A 15,074-nucleotide genomic window follows, 5' to 3' on the forward strand; every position below is an offset into this window, starting at 1 on the left:
AAATAAATAGGGGCTGGCGCTGTGGCATAGCAGGTAAAGCTGCCACCTGCAGCACTGGCATCCCATGTGGGCACCAGTTCGAGTCCTGGCTGCTCCACTTCCTGTCCAGCTCTCTGCTGTGGCCTGGGAAAGCAGCTGAAGATGACCCAAGTGCTTGGGCACCTGCACCCACGTGGGAGACCCGGAAGAAGCTCCAGGCTCCTGCCTTTGGATCGGCTCAGGTCTGGCTGTTGCAGCCTTTTGGGGAGTGAACCATCGGATGGAAGATCGCTCTCTCTTTCTCTCTCTCTCTCTGTCTCTCTCTCTCTCTCTCCTCTCTCTGGCTCCGCCTCTCTGTAACTCTGCCTTTCAAATAAATAAATCAATAAATCTATCTTTAAAAAAGCAATAATGTTCTCCATTCCTTTCCCTTTTGCAGTCTGACTGTGGACCACTCAGAATCACACACGTGGCTCCTGTCTCCCTTCTCTCTCTCTCTCTCTTTTTTTTTTTTTTTTTTTTGACAGGCAGAGTGGACAGTGAGAGAGAGAGACAGAGAGAAAGGTCTTCCTTTGCCGTTGGTTCACCCTCCAATGGCCGCCGCGGCCGGTACACTGCGCTGATCCGATGGCAGGAGCCAGGTGCTTCTCCTGGTCTCCCATGGGGTGCAGGGCCCAAGCACCTGGACCATCCTCCACTGCCCTCCCTGGCCACAGCAGAGAGCTGGCCTGGAAGAGGGGCAACTGGGACAGAATCCGGCGTCCCGACCGGGACTAGAACCCGGTGTGCCGGCGCCGCAAGGCGGAGGATTAGCCTAGTGAGCCGCGGCGCCGGCCGGGTACAGAGTTTAAATGAGGATTTAAGGAATTTTGACTCAGGGCTGGGGCCAGTTCCTTCCAGTATTTTGCTCAACAACCTCACCAGCTTTGAAAGAGACAGAGCGAGCGAGCGATCTGCCGCTTTCCTCCCAGGTGCACGCCGGCCGCAGCGGCCATTGGATGGTGAACCAACGGCAAAGGAAGACCTTTCTCTCTGTCTCTCTCTCTCACTGTCCACTCTGCCTGTCAAAAAATAAATAAATAAAATAAATAAATAAACTCTGTGTCCTGGGGAGGGCAGTAAGAGCCAAGACACTGCTTGGGATACTGCTTCCCCTATTGGAGGGCCTGGGTTCGAGTCCCAGCTCCGCTTCCAATCCCAGCTTCCTGCTGATCTGCACCCTGGGCGGCTGCAGTGGCGGCTCCAGTGCTGGGTCCCTGCCACCCCCGTGGGAGACCCGGATGGAGCTCCAGGTTCCTGGCTTCAGCCTGGCCCAGCCCTGGCTGTTGTTGGCATTTAGGCACAGCCATGAGCTGGAGGGGCTGGGAGGGTCCCTCCTGGGGCCTTTGTTGGGACACTGGTTCCTGATTTCACTCCCCGGAGAGATAAACGGGAGAATAACTCGGTGTTGATGGCGGCCCTGATCTGCTGGGGCGGCTGCAGGAAACGTGTGTGTGTGTGTGTTGGGGGTCTTCGAAGCGCAGGAAGGTGTGCGTCAGGAAGAGTATGCCTGGCTCTCAGCAGGTTTTGCCCCCAAAGAGATAACCTTGTGGTTCCATTTTCTGGGGGGGGAGGGAGGGGAGAGACCTGTCTTGGACCTCAGGAGCCTCATGCCGGATCCATGCAGTGCTGTGAACACTTGCAGTGGGTGTTGCCTGCTAAAGCAATACAAAATAGGAGATGGCACTGTAGTGCAGCAGGTTAAAGCCCTGGCCTGCAGTGCTGGCATCCCATGTGGGTGCTGGTTCGAGTCCCGGCTGCTCCACTTCTGATCCAGCTCTCTGCTGTGGCCTGGGATAGCAGTGGAAGATGGCCCAAGTCCTTGGGCCCCTGCACCCACATGGGAGACCGGGAGCAGGCTCCTGGCTCCTGGCTTCGGATCCGGCCATTGCAGCCAACTGGGGAGTGAACCAGTGGATGGAAGACTTCTCTCTCTGTCTCTCCCTCTCACTGTCTGTAACTCTACCTCTAAAATAAATAAATAAAATCTCTTAAAAATACAAAAGATATATCTTTAAAATTTATCTTTTTTTTTATAATTTGAGAGACAGAATGAGCTTCCATCCACCTGGTTCTCTCCCCCAATGCACACAATGGCCAAGCCCCAAACCAGGCGCTGGGCCTGCTCTCCAGGTCCCCCACGTGGGAGCCAGGAACCCCGTTACCTGAGGGGTCCGCGCCGGTGGGAGCCGGAACCAGGAGCTGGACACTGTCCTGTGGGACATGATTTTACCTAGCCCACGTGTCCTCTTCCCAGAATGCTTGTCGAATTTTAAATTTTTAAAAACTTATTTGAAAGGCAGAGAGATGGAGAGAGAGAGAGAGAGTTTTTTTTAAGATTTATTTATTTGAAAGAGTATAACACAGAGAGAGAAGGAGAGAGAGAAGGGTCTTTCATCTGCTGGTTCACTTTGGCTGCAACAGCTGGAGATGAGCCGATTTGAAGCCAGGAGCCAGGAGCTTCTTCTGGGTCCCCCACGTGAGTGCAGGGTCCCAAGGACCTGGGCCATCTTCTACTGCTTTCCCAGGCCATAGCAGAGAGCTGGATGTGACATGGAGCAGCTGGGACTTGAACTGGTGCCCATATGGGATGCCGGCACTGCAGGCAGTGGCTTTACCTGCTATGCCATAGCACCGGCCCCTCTGCCTTTCTAACCATCGACAACACTGGGAGAGGGAACCAGCGGATGGGCAGCTGTCTGTCTATCTGTGCCTCGTCTGTCTTTCCCTCTCTGCTTCTCAAATAAACAGCTAAAAGGAGTATTTTTAAAGAACACATGTTTTGGTTGGAGTTCGGGTTGGGTTTTCTCGCTGTGTGCCCTTGGACAGCAGCCTCACCTCTCTGTGCCCGTCCCCCCCCACCACCACCATGGCACTGCTGAGCCCTGCAGTGTGGGGTGACCCGGGACGCCACCCAGGGTCCTGAATTCCTTGCCGATGCTGTGAGATGAGAAAAATAAGCCGGCCGGTTTTCAAGGAAAAACTAAAAGAATCAAGAAAGGGTTTCTTCAATTTTTACTGATCTGAGAGTCAGAGACCAGGGTCTGCATTAGCAGGGAGCTGGAGCCAGGTGCTGGAGCCAGGCGCTGGAGGCAGACACGGAACCCACATGCTCCGATATGGGGTGCGATCCTAATACCCCCACCCTCCCCGGTCACTCACACCTAGGCAATCTGCCCGGCTTCCCAGCGCCTCGTGCCGGCTCCCATCTGGTCTTTTCTGGGGGGACAGCAGCGCCTTCCGTCCTGAGAGACCCCACACAGTCCAGCCCCTGATTACTCAGCATTTCTGGACTCTCCCCTCCTGCTCCCTCTGCTGCAGCCACACGGAGCAAGTCCCTACCGCAGGGCCTTTGCACATGCTCCCCCTGCCCTGACAGTTCTCGCCCCGTCTCCTCGCAGTCACTCTTTGTCTGATGAGTGCTCCAGTGATTTTTAAACTCTTTGGTCACGTGACCCTCTCAACCATGGCTGATGGCGCCGGTGTTGTGGCTGGGAGGGCTGAGCCGTGCCTGGGGTGCCCGCATCTTTGGATCCTGCTGTCTGTAATGCACCTGGGAGATGGCAGGTGGGAGACGTGGGCGGAGTTCTGAGCTCCTGGCCCAGCCTTGGCCGGGCCTCGGGGGAGTGAAGCAGCAGGTGGGAAGTCTCCGTCCGTCTGTCCGCGTCTCTCTGTTCTGCCTGGCTCTGTTCTCTGTCGCTCTGCTTTTCAAGTATGTGAAGAGAACCCCCGGGGCAGGTGGCCCAGGAGTCAGAGGCGGCTCTGACGGACCGCCTCTCTGTTATCTTTAAATAATAAAAATCAGACAAGCACATCCCCTGTGGGGCTGTTCAGAGTCCCGCCGGGCACGGGGCATGCAACGAACATTTGCTGTTACAATTTGGGAAGCATCATTCTATTTTATTAGCAACACACACAATTGATTTCTCCAGGGGCCAGTCCTGAGCCGGGCTGTGCTGGGGACGGGGTCACGCTGAGACAGTCCCGGCCCTGTCCAGCAGGGGGCGCCCACTCCAGTAGGTCCGCTCGTCCCCATGCAGGCGACTTCTCCAGGCTCCGTGCGGGGGAGTTCTGGGCAGGGGTCAGGTGGAGCAGGGCCCCGGCCCACTGCGTCCCCTCCACCTCCAAATCGCCTCACTTCCGACGCTGCAGAAAAACGGGGCTGCCCGCGGGCACTGGGCAAAGTTGGTGGACAGGTGGGCGTGCCCCGACCCCGCATCGCAGAACCTGGATCGGATCCCGGCTGCTCACTCCAGCTCCCTGCTCAGGTGCACCCGGGAGGCAGCAGGGGGTGGCTCGAGCGCTTGGGTCCCTGCCACCCACGTGGGATACCCGGGAATGGGACCCGCAGAACAGGTGCCCGGGAGGGCGCGGGGTCGCGGCCAGGCGCCTGCACTGGCCCTCATCCGGGGGCCCCCCGCGCGGGGCCGGGTGAGTCAGCCCCCGGCGGCTCCCGCGTCATCCCGGCCGCTCGGCTCCGCGCTATTTCGGGCTCCGGGCGCTATAAATAGAGGCTGGCGGAGCCGAGCCGCCCCCCTCGACTCGGGCCCCCAGTGTCCCCGGCCCGGGGCGACCGCCGGCCGCGCGTCACAGCCGCTAAGTTTAGAGGCGTGGTGGGGGGACGCCGGCCGGGTCCCTGAGCCCCGCGGCCGCCGTCCACTGCGTACCCAGGACCCCCGCGACGGGGGGCGCACGGAGCGGGCGTGGGGTCGGGGTCTGGGGGAGCAGGGGGGCGTGGAGCAGGGCCCCGGGCGGTTCGAGGGCGGCTGGAACGCTAAGCCAGGGTGTTTGGGAGGAGGGTGCGGGATCGGAGCGTGGACCGCGGGGAGCCTGGAGCTCGAGGGTCGGCCCTTCGGCCGGAGGGTGCACGACCCCGCGTGGAAATCCAACTTGAACAGACGGCCGGCTCGGGCAACCTGCTCCCCGCCGGTCACAGCCGCGGGCGCCCGGCCCTCGCCGCTCTCCGTCCGTCCGCAGGGAAGCCGGCCAGGGTCTGCCCGCGGCTGTCCAGGGTGTCTTGCCCGGTGGGGGTCCCGGAGGAGAGACCCCTCACCCCCCGGAGCCCCTCAACAATCTAAATCCTCTTGCGAGGCGCCACCGCCCCCTGGTGGCAAAGGGGGGAGCTGCAGGTTTTAGTTTGGTCATTCCGTGCCGGTCCAGCCCTGGCTGGACACCCTCTTATCCCTGGATTCAGGGACATGTGCCCCTGCGGCTTCTCCGTACCGCTGGGGCTGCAAGCGAGCTGAGGACACCGAGGGGAGGGTCGTTATTTCTGGAGCCCCTCTTCCTGCCGCGGTTGTGGAGCTGTCCTGCCCACCACCTGCTGCCATGGCCGTCTTCTGCTTTGTTTTCCAGGCTCTGTCTTTCCCCCCGGGGGGAAGGGTGGCTCCACAGGGCAGGGGCCCCATCTAGTGACTCCCTGCAGTGTCCCCAGGGCCTGACGCCCTATACGTGCACTTCAAAAAGTCCGTGGAAAAGTAGAATTAAGAGGGAAGTTTCTTGGGGTTCAAAAAATGTTGGGGGCCGGCGCTGTGGCGTAGCTGGGGAAGCCACCGTTTGCAGTGCCGGCATCCCATATGGGCACCAGTTCGGGTCCCAGATGCTCTGATTCCTATCCAGCTCTCTGCTATGGCCTGGGAAAGCAGTAGAAGATGGCCCAAGTCTTTGGGTCCCTGCACCCATGTGGGAGACCCGGAAGAAACTTCTAGCTCCTGGCTTCGGATCGGCCCAGCTCCGGCTGTTGTGGCCATTTGGAGAGTGAACCAATGGATGGAAGACCTCTCTCTCTCTCTCTCTCTGCCTCTCTTTAATTCTGCCTTTCAAATAAATAAATACATGTTATTTCTAAGTGTGTTGAAGTTCATGCGTATCTTTTTCAAAATGCGCATTTTCCAAGAGGTTTTTTAGATGCCCTCATAGATGCTTAAAATGTAGAGATCCCAGAAAGTTGGGGGGCACTGTGAAGCGGTGAAGACTCTGCCTGGGACCCCAGTGCCTGGGCTCAAGTCCCGGCCACTCTGCCCATCTGGCTCCCTGCTAGTGCGCCTAGGAGGCAGCAGGTGATGGCCCAAGCGCCTGCGCCCCTGCCCCCCACCTGGGAGACCCGGATGGAGGTTTCTGCTCCTGGCTTCAGCCTGGCCCAGCCCTGGCTGTTGCGGGCATTTGGAGAATGAACCAGCAGATGGAAGAATTCTCTCTCTCTCTCTCTCTCTCTCTCTCTCTCTCTCTCTCTCTCTCTCTCTCTCGTTCTGCTTTTCAAGTAAGTAGAAATAAATACATGTTCAATAAAATAAATGAATGATCGACTCCATCTGGAGACGGGACTCTGGGCCCCCTGATCCTCGCAAGCCTCGCACTCGCAGGTCCCTGCGTGAACTCCGGATGCCGAGCCGACGGCGCCCAGCAGAGGGCACTGTGGGGCAGCTCCAGTCCCGGCCCGCGTCTGCCCAGGACCCGGCCAAGGCCATGCACATATCAGCCAAATCCTAAATGCATCCTCTACCGTGACTCAGGCCCAGTTCCGGGCACGTTACTCATAATTACTCCTCGTCCTCACGTCGCTAGTATACCCATGTTCGAGATGGGAAGATAGCGGGATGACAGGTGCAGCGGTCACTGTGGCAAGTGACCTGAGGGGGGTCATCCTGGCCATGAGAGGTCTGTCCAGGAAGAAGAGTCAGGTGGACCGAGGACGCCCCATCAGCCACGCAGACCTCAGAGAGGGGGAGGAGCGATGGCTTCTAACTTGTGAGAGCTAAAAAAAAAAAGACATTTTTCAGACATTTACTGTCCACGGATGTTCCCTCACAGATTTAGCAAGAAACAAAGCGAGTTCAAGAGGAAGAGGGGTGAGAAACGGAGTGGAGGGGTGGGCGTTGTGGCCACTTGGGTCCCCACACTCCTTATGGGAGCGCTGGTTCAGTCCCAGCTGCTCCGATTCCAATCCAGCTCCCTGCTAGTGCGCCTGGGAAGGCAGCGGAGGGTGGCCCGGGGGCTTGGGCCCCTGCACCCACGCAGGAGACCCGGATGGGGTCCCTGGCACCCAGCTTTAACCCGATGCAGCCCTAGCTGTCGGGCATATTTGGGGAATGAGCCAGCAGACGGAAGATGTGTGTGTGTGTGACCCTGCCTTTCAAATAAATACATTTTAAAAAAATAATAGAGTCGTTACGGGTTGAATCACGTCTTCCCCGGGGGACTCGGGGAGTCCTGAACCCCAGCATGTCAGAGGCGACTTTATTCAGAGGCGGGATCTTTTCCCGGGGATGACCGAGGTCCAATGACTCATTAGGGTGGACCCTAGCGCTTGTGACTGATATGCTGATAAAGTGCGGAGATGTGGACACAGAGACACACACAGGTGGCGGACGACACGGAGGGGCGCGGGCCAGCCACCAGCGGCCACCGGGGCGGGGCCACCAAGGGCCCCGTGTGTCCATAGGAATTTGGCGGGTGATTAAAAGGACAGGACAGGCTGCAAGCAATCACTGCAAATTTCTGCGGCAAAATAAAGTCCAAACACAAAGCGGAAGCGTGGGGAAGCAGGGGCAGGGCTTGGCACCAAGGGCTGGAGCCGTGCGGCCCCCCCCCCGGGGGGACGGGCCCGGCGGGGGGTCCGAGCCGGCAACTCGCTGGACGCCTCTCAAAGGCCGCTCCAGCTCCTGGGCACTCGGGGCCGCGTGTGTGAGGACAGCGTGCGGCCAGCCCCTCGGGCACTGCTAACGTCACGGCCTCCTGGGCTGGGCCCGCGCTGCCCCTGACCCCTGCTCCCGAGCCCCCCGGGGATCCCGTCCCAGGTCGGGGGCCTGAGGGGCTCGCTGTCCGCGGCAGGCACCGTCGCGGGGTCAGTGAGTGCGTGGGCAAGCCGAGACCACGGTCGTGACCAAGTGTCTCCACTCTGATCTCCCGCCAGCTCGTCTCCACTGAGCCGTGTCCAGCGCTCGGCGCACCACACAGCCCCGAGACTCAGCCACCTGCAACCCAGCGGCTCTCTGGCCCACGCCTCTCGACTCCTCAGCCCCGCGCGGTCCTCCAGGATCATAGAGAGCAGCTCAGGGACCGCCCCCCTCTCTGTGCTATCCCCGAGAGCAGCGAGGGCGGGCCCGGGGGCTAGAGAGGCCGGAAGTGCGGCGGCCCGGGGTCGCGCTGGCCGCCAGGGCCGCGAGACGTCTCGATCGCCCTCAGGGTTTTTTTTCTCGCGGCCGCGCGGCCAGGAGGTGAGTCCGTTGCGGCGCGGGGATAGCGAGGCCGGGCCGAACGGGGCGGGAGGGGGCGAGACCGCGGCTGGAGATTGGCAGCCGCGCGAGCCAATCATGTTGGTGCCTTGGAGATGGACATGACAGGGCGCGGGGAGGGAGTCCAGGTAGGAGCCTGGAAGCCGGGGGGCTGGGGACGAGGCGGGGCGCAGCCGAGAGAACCGGGGCCCGCGACGGGCGGGACGAGAAGTGCGGCCCAGTTAGGGGCGGGGCGATCCGCAGCGGGGAGGCCCGCGGGGCGGGGCTTCCTTGGGTTTGGGACTTGACCCTGGGGACTTGGGGGGGGGTCTCAGCTGTGAGTGCGGGGGTTCCCGTCCCGGAAACAGCAATGCGGACGCCAATGTGTCACTCTTTCCCGCTGCCACCTCTTTCTTCTCAGGCCCCCGATGGACCCTGGGGAGGCCGAGGAGGGGGTGCCGCCGCCCGCAGGGGCCCCCCCAAGAAAGAGATTTGTCATCCCGCTGGAGGAGAATGAGGCCCCTTCCGCAGGGGTAGGACGAGGACTTGGGGCCCGGAGCCGAGGGTGGGTGTTGGAAGGAAGGGGTGCAGGAGACCGCGAGGTTGGGGACGGCCGGGCCAGACTTGGGGTCCCTGGCACCTGGAGAGGAAGGGGGGCCGGGCCAACCCGCGGAGTGACGAGGAGCCCCCTCTCCAGGCCCTCACAGCCTCCTCTCTGCCTGCAGGCCAAGCCCTTGTTCAGATCCACGCGGGACCTTCCCGCCGTGGAGACCCCGGCCCAGCCGGCCCCCCAGACCTATGCGGAGTATGCCATCTCTCGGTCCCCCGCAGGGGCTGGAGCCCTGTGCCCCCCGGGGGCAGAGCCCCTGGCAGGAGAGACCCCCAACCAGGCCCTGAAACCGGGGACAAAGTCCAACAGCATCGTTGTGAGCCCCCGGCAGGTGAGGGGGCGACGGAGGGGAGGGGCCCCGAGGGTCCTGGGGGGCAGGGGCTCGAGGGGGCGCTGGGTTCCGGCCACTTTGTTCTCGGCAGTGCCGGCCATCCGTTCACGCGTTCAGCCACGCGAGTGGGTCAAAGGCACCCTGGTCTTCCTGCCGGGGCTGCGACTGTTTCCGAAACGTACCAAGGGAGCGAACACGGGCATGAGTTCGAATCCCTCCTCTGCCGTGCTGTAGCTGTGTGATCTTGGGCAAGTGACTTAACGCAAGTGTGCTTTGATATATATTTTTAGAGATTTATGTATTTATTGGAAAGGCAGAGGGACAGAGAGAGACAGAGACAGAGACAGAGAGGTCCTCCATCTGCTGGTTCACTCCCCACATGGCTGCGATGGCGAAAGCTGGGCCAGGCTGCAGCCAGGAGCTTCTTCCGGGTCTCCCACACGGGTGCAGGGGCCCAAGCACTCGGGTTATCCTCCACTGCTTTCCCTGGTGCGCTAGAGGGAGCTGGATCGGAAGTGGAGCAGCCGGGGCTCGAACGGGGCAGTGTTTCAGGCTGCAGGTTAACCCGCTACGCCGGCTCCTCCGTCTGCACCTTTAAATGGGGATGCATCCGCCTGTTTAGCCCACAGAGATGTGAGCGAGTGCCCGGCGCCATGGTCAGCTCTGGGGCTAGGCTGGGGACGGACCAGACGAGCTCTGGGCACTGCAGCGGGAGGAACAGCAGGACCCCAGCCCCAGAGAGACCTGCATCAGAACGGCGGCTGGGGCCTGCGTCGTGCTTGGGACGCCAGCACCATATGAGTGCCGGTTTGAGTCCCGGCTGCTCCACTTCCGATCCAGCTTCCTGCTAATGTGCCTGGGAAAGCAGTGGAGGACGGCACGAGTGTTTGGGCCCCTGCACCCGCCAGGGAGACCCGGATGAAGCTGTGGTTCCTGGCTTCAGCCTGGCCCAGTCTGGGCCATTGTGGCCATTTAGGGCGTGAACCGGGGGGTGGAAGATCTCTCTCTCTCTCTCTGTGTCACTCTGCCTGTCCCTCAGTGGCTGCCTAGCCACTCTGGTGCTGTGAGTGCCGCACGGATGGCGGGGCCACACTTGGTTCGTCTGTTCACAGTTCGGGGCCGTTGGGCTGTCTGCAGTTTTGGTCACTATAACGTTGGCACGCAGGCTTGTGTGTGGGCGCCCGTGTCCCGCCTGCTGGGATGTGCACGGGGGCCTGCGGGGACTCCGTCCACCTTTCCCAGGGATCCCCGGGCTGCTGGCCTGCCAGTCTCCTCAAAGCCTCACCACTCATTGCTGTTTTTTTTTTTTTCTTTAATTTGTTTGCAAAACAGATTGGCAGAGAGAGAAAGAGATCTTCCATCTGCAGGTTCACTCCCCAAGTGGCTGCAACAGCCGGGGCAGGGAGATGCACAGGGGTGGCAGGAAGCCCAGTGCGTGGGCCACCACCTGCTGCTTTCCCAGGTGCATCCGCAGGGAGCTGGATCAGAAGCAGAGCAGCCGGCGCCGCGGCTCACTAGGCTAATCCTCCGGCTTGTGGCGCCAGCACACCGGGTTCTAGTCCAGGTCGGGGCGCCGGATTCTGTCCCGGTTGCCCCTCTTCCAGGCCAGCTCTCTGCTGTGGCCAGGGAGTGCAGTGGAGGATGGCCCAAGTGCTTGGGCCCTGCACCCCATGGGAGACCAGGAGAAGCACCTGGCTCCTGGCTTCAGATCAGCGTGGTGTGCCGGCCGCAGCGCGCCGGCCGCGGCGGCCATTGGAGGGTGAACCAACGGCGAAGGAAGACCATTCTCTCTGTCTCTCTCTCTTACTGTCCACTCTGCCTGTCAAAAAAAAAAAAAGCGGAGCAGCTGGGACTGGAGCAGGTGCCCATAGGGGATGCCAGTGTCACAGACAGAGGCTTCACCTGCTACACCACAGTGCTAGCCCCCACTCTGCCTTTTTTTTTTTAAGAAAAGATTTATTTATTTATTTGAAAGGCAGAGTTACAGAGAGGCAGAAGCAGAGAGAGAGAGAGAGAGAGAGGTCTTCCATCTGCTTGTTCACTCCCCAAATGGCCACAGTGGGCCGATCTGAAGCCAGGAGCCAGGAGCTTCTTCCAGGTCTCCCACATGGGTGCAGGGGCCCAAGCACTTGGGCCATCCCCCACTGCTCTCCCGAGGCCATAGCAGGGAGCTGGATGGGAAGTGGAGCAGCCGGGACTCGAACCAGTGCCCATGTGGGAAGCCGGCACTGCAGGCGGCTTTACCCACTATTCCACAGCGCCAGCCCCAGTTCAACATTTTTTTTTTAATTTATTTGTTCCAGAGAGACAGACAGACCTCCCATCTGCTGGCCTGTTTCCCACATGCCTGGAATGGCCAGGGCTGGGCCGGGGCTGAAGGTGGGAACTGGCACCCAGTCCAGGTCTCCCACGTGGGTGGCAGGAGCCCTGATTACCGAGACTCCATCACGGCCTCCCAGGGTCTGTCTTAGCCGCGGGATGGCTGGGGGGGGGAGGGGGCTTGCCATCCGGGGCGTGGCCAATGTGTTCCTTTTGGCGTCCTAAGGAGGCCTCAGTACCTAGGCGGGACCTTTGGCCTTGTTGACCCTCCCGCCCCCTCCCCTCCCTGGAGGCGGGGGTAGAGCTGGAAGCCCCGCCCTCTGACAGCCGCCTGTCCCCTGGCAGCCACCCCATCTGATGGTACAGGATGCTCCCGTCACGAGCGAGTTCCAGAGGATTTAGGAGTCAGGAAGTGACTCAGGCCCTAGGAGTGAGGGTTAGAGGGCCAGCAAACACCTTCCCCGGCGTCCCTGCCTGTGTTGTGTCACGGAGTCCCTGTCCCTCCCCCGGGGCAGCAGTCCTGTCCCGGTCACTGCTGTGTCCCCAGCAGTGACACAGAGAAGGAGCCCAGTAAACACCCCACAGTGGCAGGGCTTGCAGAGGCCCCCGGGGCAGGAAGCCGGGAGCAGTGGGTGGGGCTGGACGGGGCAGTGGAGGGGCGACCCTCGTGCCGGGGGTGTCCCCTGCCCCAAGAAGGGGGTGGGGAGAGGGTGTCCAGCCCTAGCCAGGGCCTCGGGGGGCAGGGCTGTCCCTGAGATGGGGCGTCCAGGGGGAGGTGACAGTGAAGCCAGGGCATGCACACTGCGGCTGGGGGACAGGATGGCCCTGGAGACGGCACTGGGGGCGGGGGGAGGGGGGGTGCTGGGAGGGGAGGACCCGGGTCCTAGGGCCTGGGGGACAGCATGGCCCTGGGGACAGCATGGGGGGGAGGGGAGGGACCGGGTCCTAGGACCTGGGGGACAGCATGGCCCTGGAGACAGCATGGGGGGGTGCTGGGAGGGGAGGGACCAGGTCCTAGGACCTGGGGGACAGCATGGCCCTGGAGACGGCACAGGAGGGGGGGAGCTGTGGCCCTGGGACCACCGTGGTGAAGCCCGCCCTTCCTCCCTCCCCAGAGGGGCAACCCCGTGCTCAGGTTCGTGCGCAATGTGCCCTGGGAGTTCGGCGAGGTCCTGCCTGACTACGTGCTGGGCCAGAGCACCTGCGCCCTCTTCCTCAGGTGAGCCCGGGCGCTGGGCCTGTCAGTGGGGGCTGGGCCCTGGGTGTGAGGGAGGAGGGCGGGGCCTGGACCCTGTGTATGAGGGAGGAGGGGCTGGGGGCCTGGACCCTGGGTCTGAGGGAGGAGGGGCGGGGCCTGGACCCTGGGTCTGAGGGAGGAGGGGCGGGGCCTGGACCCTGGGTCTGAGGGAGGAGGGGCGGGGCCTGTACCCTGGGTGTGAGGGAGGAGGGGCTGGGGGCCTGGACCCTGGGTGTGAGGGAGGGGCGGGGCCTGGACCCTGGGTCTGAGGGAGGAGGGGCGGGGCCTGGATCCTGGGTCTGAGGGAGGAGGGGCGGGGCCTGGACCCTGGGTGTGAGGGAGGAGGGGCTGGGCCTGGATCCTGGGTCTGAGGGAGGAGGGGCGGGGCCTGGACTCCTGGGTCTGAGGGAGGAGGGGCGGGGCCTGGACCCAGGGTCTGAGGGAGGAGGGGCTGGGCCTGCATCTGACTCCCTGCTGGAGTTGACAAGAGCCAGGGCTGCTCTGTCCTGCACCCCAGTTGAGCCCCCACTCGGCCCCTGGGCCCCGTGGCCGACAGGGCAGACGGAGGCGGTGAAGCCGTGGCCTCCCGTGCTGTGCGCACTGCAGGATGCGGGGCAGGGCCGACCCTGGTCCCCTGAGGCCAGAGCACAGGGGCTGGGCACAGGCCCTGGGCCCCACCCAGTGAGAGGCGGGCTCCCCTCGGGGCTGCCGACCCCACCAGGCTGTGCCTGCGGCCGCGGGGTCTGGAGGAGACTAAGCCCCCCGCCTCTGCCCTGCGCCCGCAGCCTGCGCTACCACCACCTGCACCCCGACTACATCCACGCGCGCCTGCAGAGCCTGGGGAAGAGCTTCGCGCTGCGCGTCCTGCTCGTGCAGGTGGACGTGGTAAGTGGGCTCGCGCCCGCGGCCTCCTGCCCCCAGCCGTGCAGTGGGAGCAGCGGGCTCATCTGCCTCTCACATAACCAGGTAAAAAGTGAGAGCGCAGCAGGGCTCCCTGAGGAGCCAGTTCTGTCTGACTGCTCCCTCCCCGAGCCCCCCGCCCAGGTGCCCCTGACCCAAGCTCCCGCCTCCCCCTCCTGGTCCCGGGGCCTCCGGCTGCGACCCCGCCTCTCCCCGCAGCGGCCAATGGGCTGCGACCCCGCCTCTCCCCGCAGCAGCCAATGGGCTCTTCCTAAAGTGCACGGATGCTGCCTGACGGCCCTGCTCCAGACTCTCCCATGGCTCCCCGGTACCCCGGGAAGAAGTCCCGCCCTCCTGACCAGTCTGAGCTTCAGCGCCCTCATCTCCCACCCCCATCCTCACGCCCCCCCCAGCACACACGCTGTTCTCTCCTTTGCTTCCTTCACTGCTCTCATCCTCCTTCAGGTCCCCTCTTCCAGGAAGCCTTCCCGGGTTCCCCCAGGCAGGCTAAGGCACTCCTCTGGCTCCCTTGTTCCATCCCTGCCCACTGCAGGTCACTACCTGGCCAGGCCTGTCGCCGTCCTCGCACTGTCAGCCTCAGGAGGGCGGAGCCAGGGTGGTCTCCTCACTGCCCAGCACAGGCCGGGTGACCAGTGGGCAGAGTGCCAGCGGGTGCAGGGCTCAGGACATCGCAGGCGACGGGACCCCCATTCGTCCAGTCTGCTGATCCCGATTCCCTCCCCTCCAGAAAGACCCTCAGCAGGCCCTGAAGGAGCTGGCCAAGATGTGCATCCTGGCCGACTGCACCCTGGTCCTGGCCTGGAGGTGAGCTCGGCTCCTCCCCGCCCAGCCCGCCCTCCCCTCCCCTCCCCTCCCCTCCCCTCCCCTGCTGTCCACAACCTCTGGGAGAACCTGCGGCAGGCACTGCCTGTCTCAGGCCCCACGTCCTCACGTCAGCCGGGTCTTAGTGTCCTCCCTGTGGGGTTTTAGGTGGTGTAGGCCGGCCTCTCGGGGCCGCGCATGACCTGGGGCTGAGGAGTTCACCCCACGCCTCGCTCTCTAAGAACCAGCAGGTTGGCTCTCCATTTGGAAAAAATAATCCCTAATCCCCTCTTCACACCAGACAGGATTCCATCCCGACAGATCGTAGCTCTGAATTAAGAAGCAAAACTGCAACAGAAGTGTGAAATCTTTTTTTTTTTTTTTTTATAAGGTTTATTTGAAAGGCAGAGTTACAGAGAGGCAGAGAAAGGTCTTCCATCTGCTGTTTCACTCCCCAAACGGCCTAAATGGGCAGAGCTGCGCCCTCTGAAGCCGGGAGCTTCCTTGGGTTTCCCATGCAGGCACATCAGCAGGGAGCTGGAGCAGAAGTGGAGCAGCCGGGACTCGAACCAGCGCCCCTGTGGGATGCTGACACTGCAGGCGCTGACTTTACCCACTGCACCA

General features: G+C 62.3%; 1 protein-coding gene across 10 annotated transcripts in view; it reads left to right on the top strand.

Annotated features, from left to right (window-relative positions):
- The window catches only part of ERCC1 (ERCC excision repair 1, endonuclease non-catalytic subunit), a 48,273-nt gene that overhangs the window by 29,838 nt on the left and 3,361 nt on the right, over positions 1–15,074 (top strand). The window contains exons 2-7 of one of the 10 annotated variants that reach the window (XM_070062100.2): positions 7,931–8,234; positions 8,653–8,764; positions 8,957–9,172; positions 12,607–12,710; positions 13,514–13,613; positions 14,377–14,453. In XM_070062100.2, the coding sequence (XP_069918201.2) occupies positions 8,660–8,764; positions 8,957–9,172; positions 12,607–12,710; positions 13,514–13,613; positions 14,377–14,453 (602 nt within the window). In that variant the 5' untranslated portion in view covers positions 7,931–8,234; positions 8,653–8,659. Of the gene's footprint in view, positions 1–7,930; positions 8,503–8,652; positions 8,765–8,956; positions 9,173–12,606; positions 12,711–13,513; positions 13,614–14,376; positions 14,454–15,074 lie in introns of those variants that run through there. The other 9 variants (XM_089320069.1, XM_070062101.2, XM_089320070.1 and 6 more) reach the window with 9 other exon arrangements.

This window comes from Oryctolagus cuniculus, chromosome 18 (assembly GCF_051225735.1).
Source record: "Oryctolagus cuniculus isolate XC-2025 breed Fujian yellow rabbit chromosome 18, ASM5122573v1, whole genome shotgun sequence".
NCBI lineage: Eukaryota > Metazoa > Chordata > Mammalia > Lagomorpha > Leporidae > Oryctolagus > Oryctolagus cuniculus.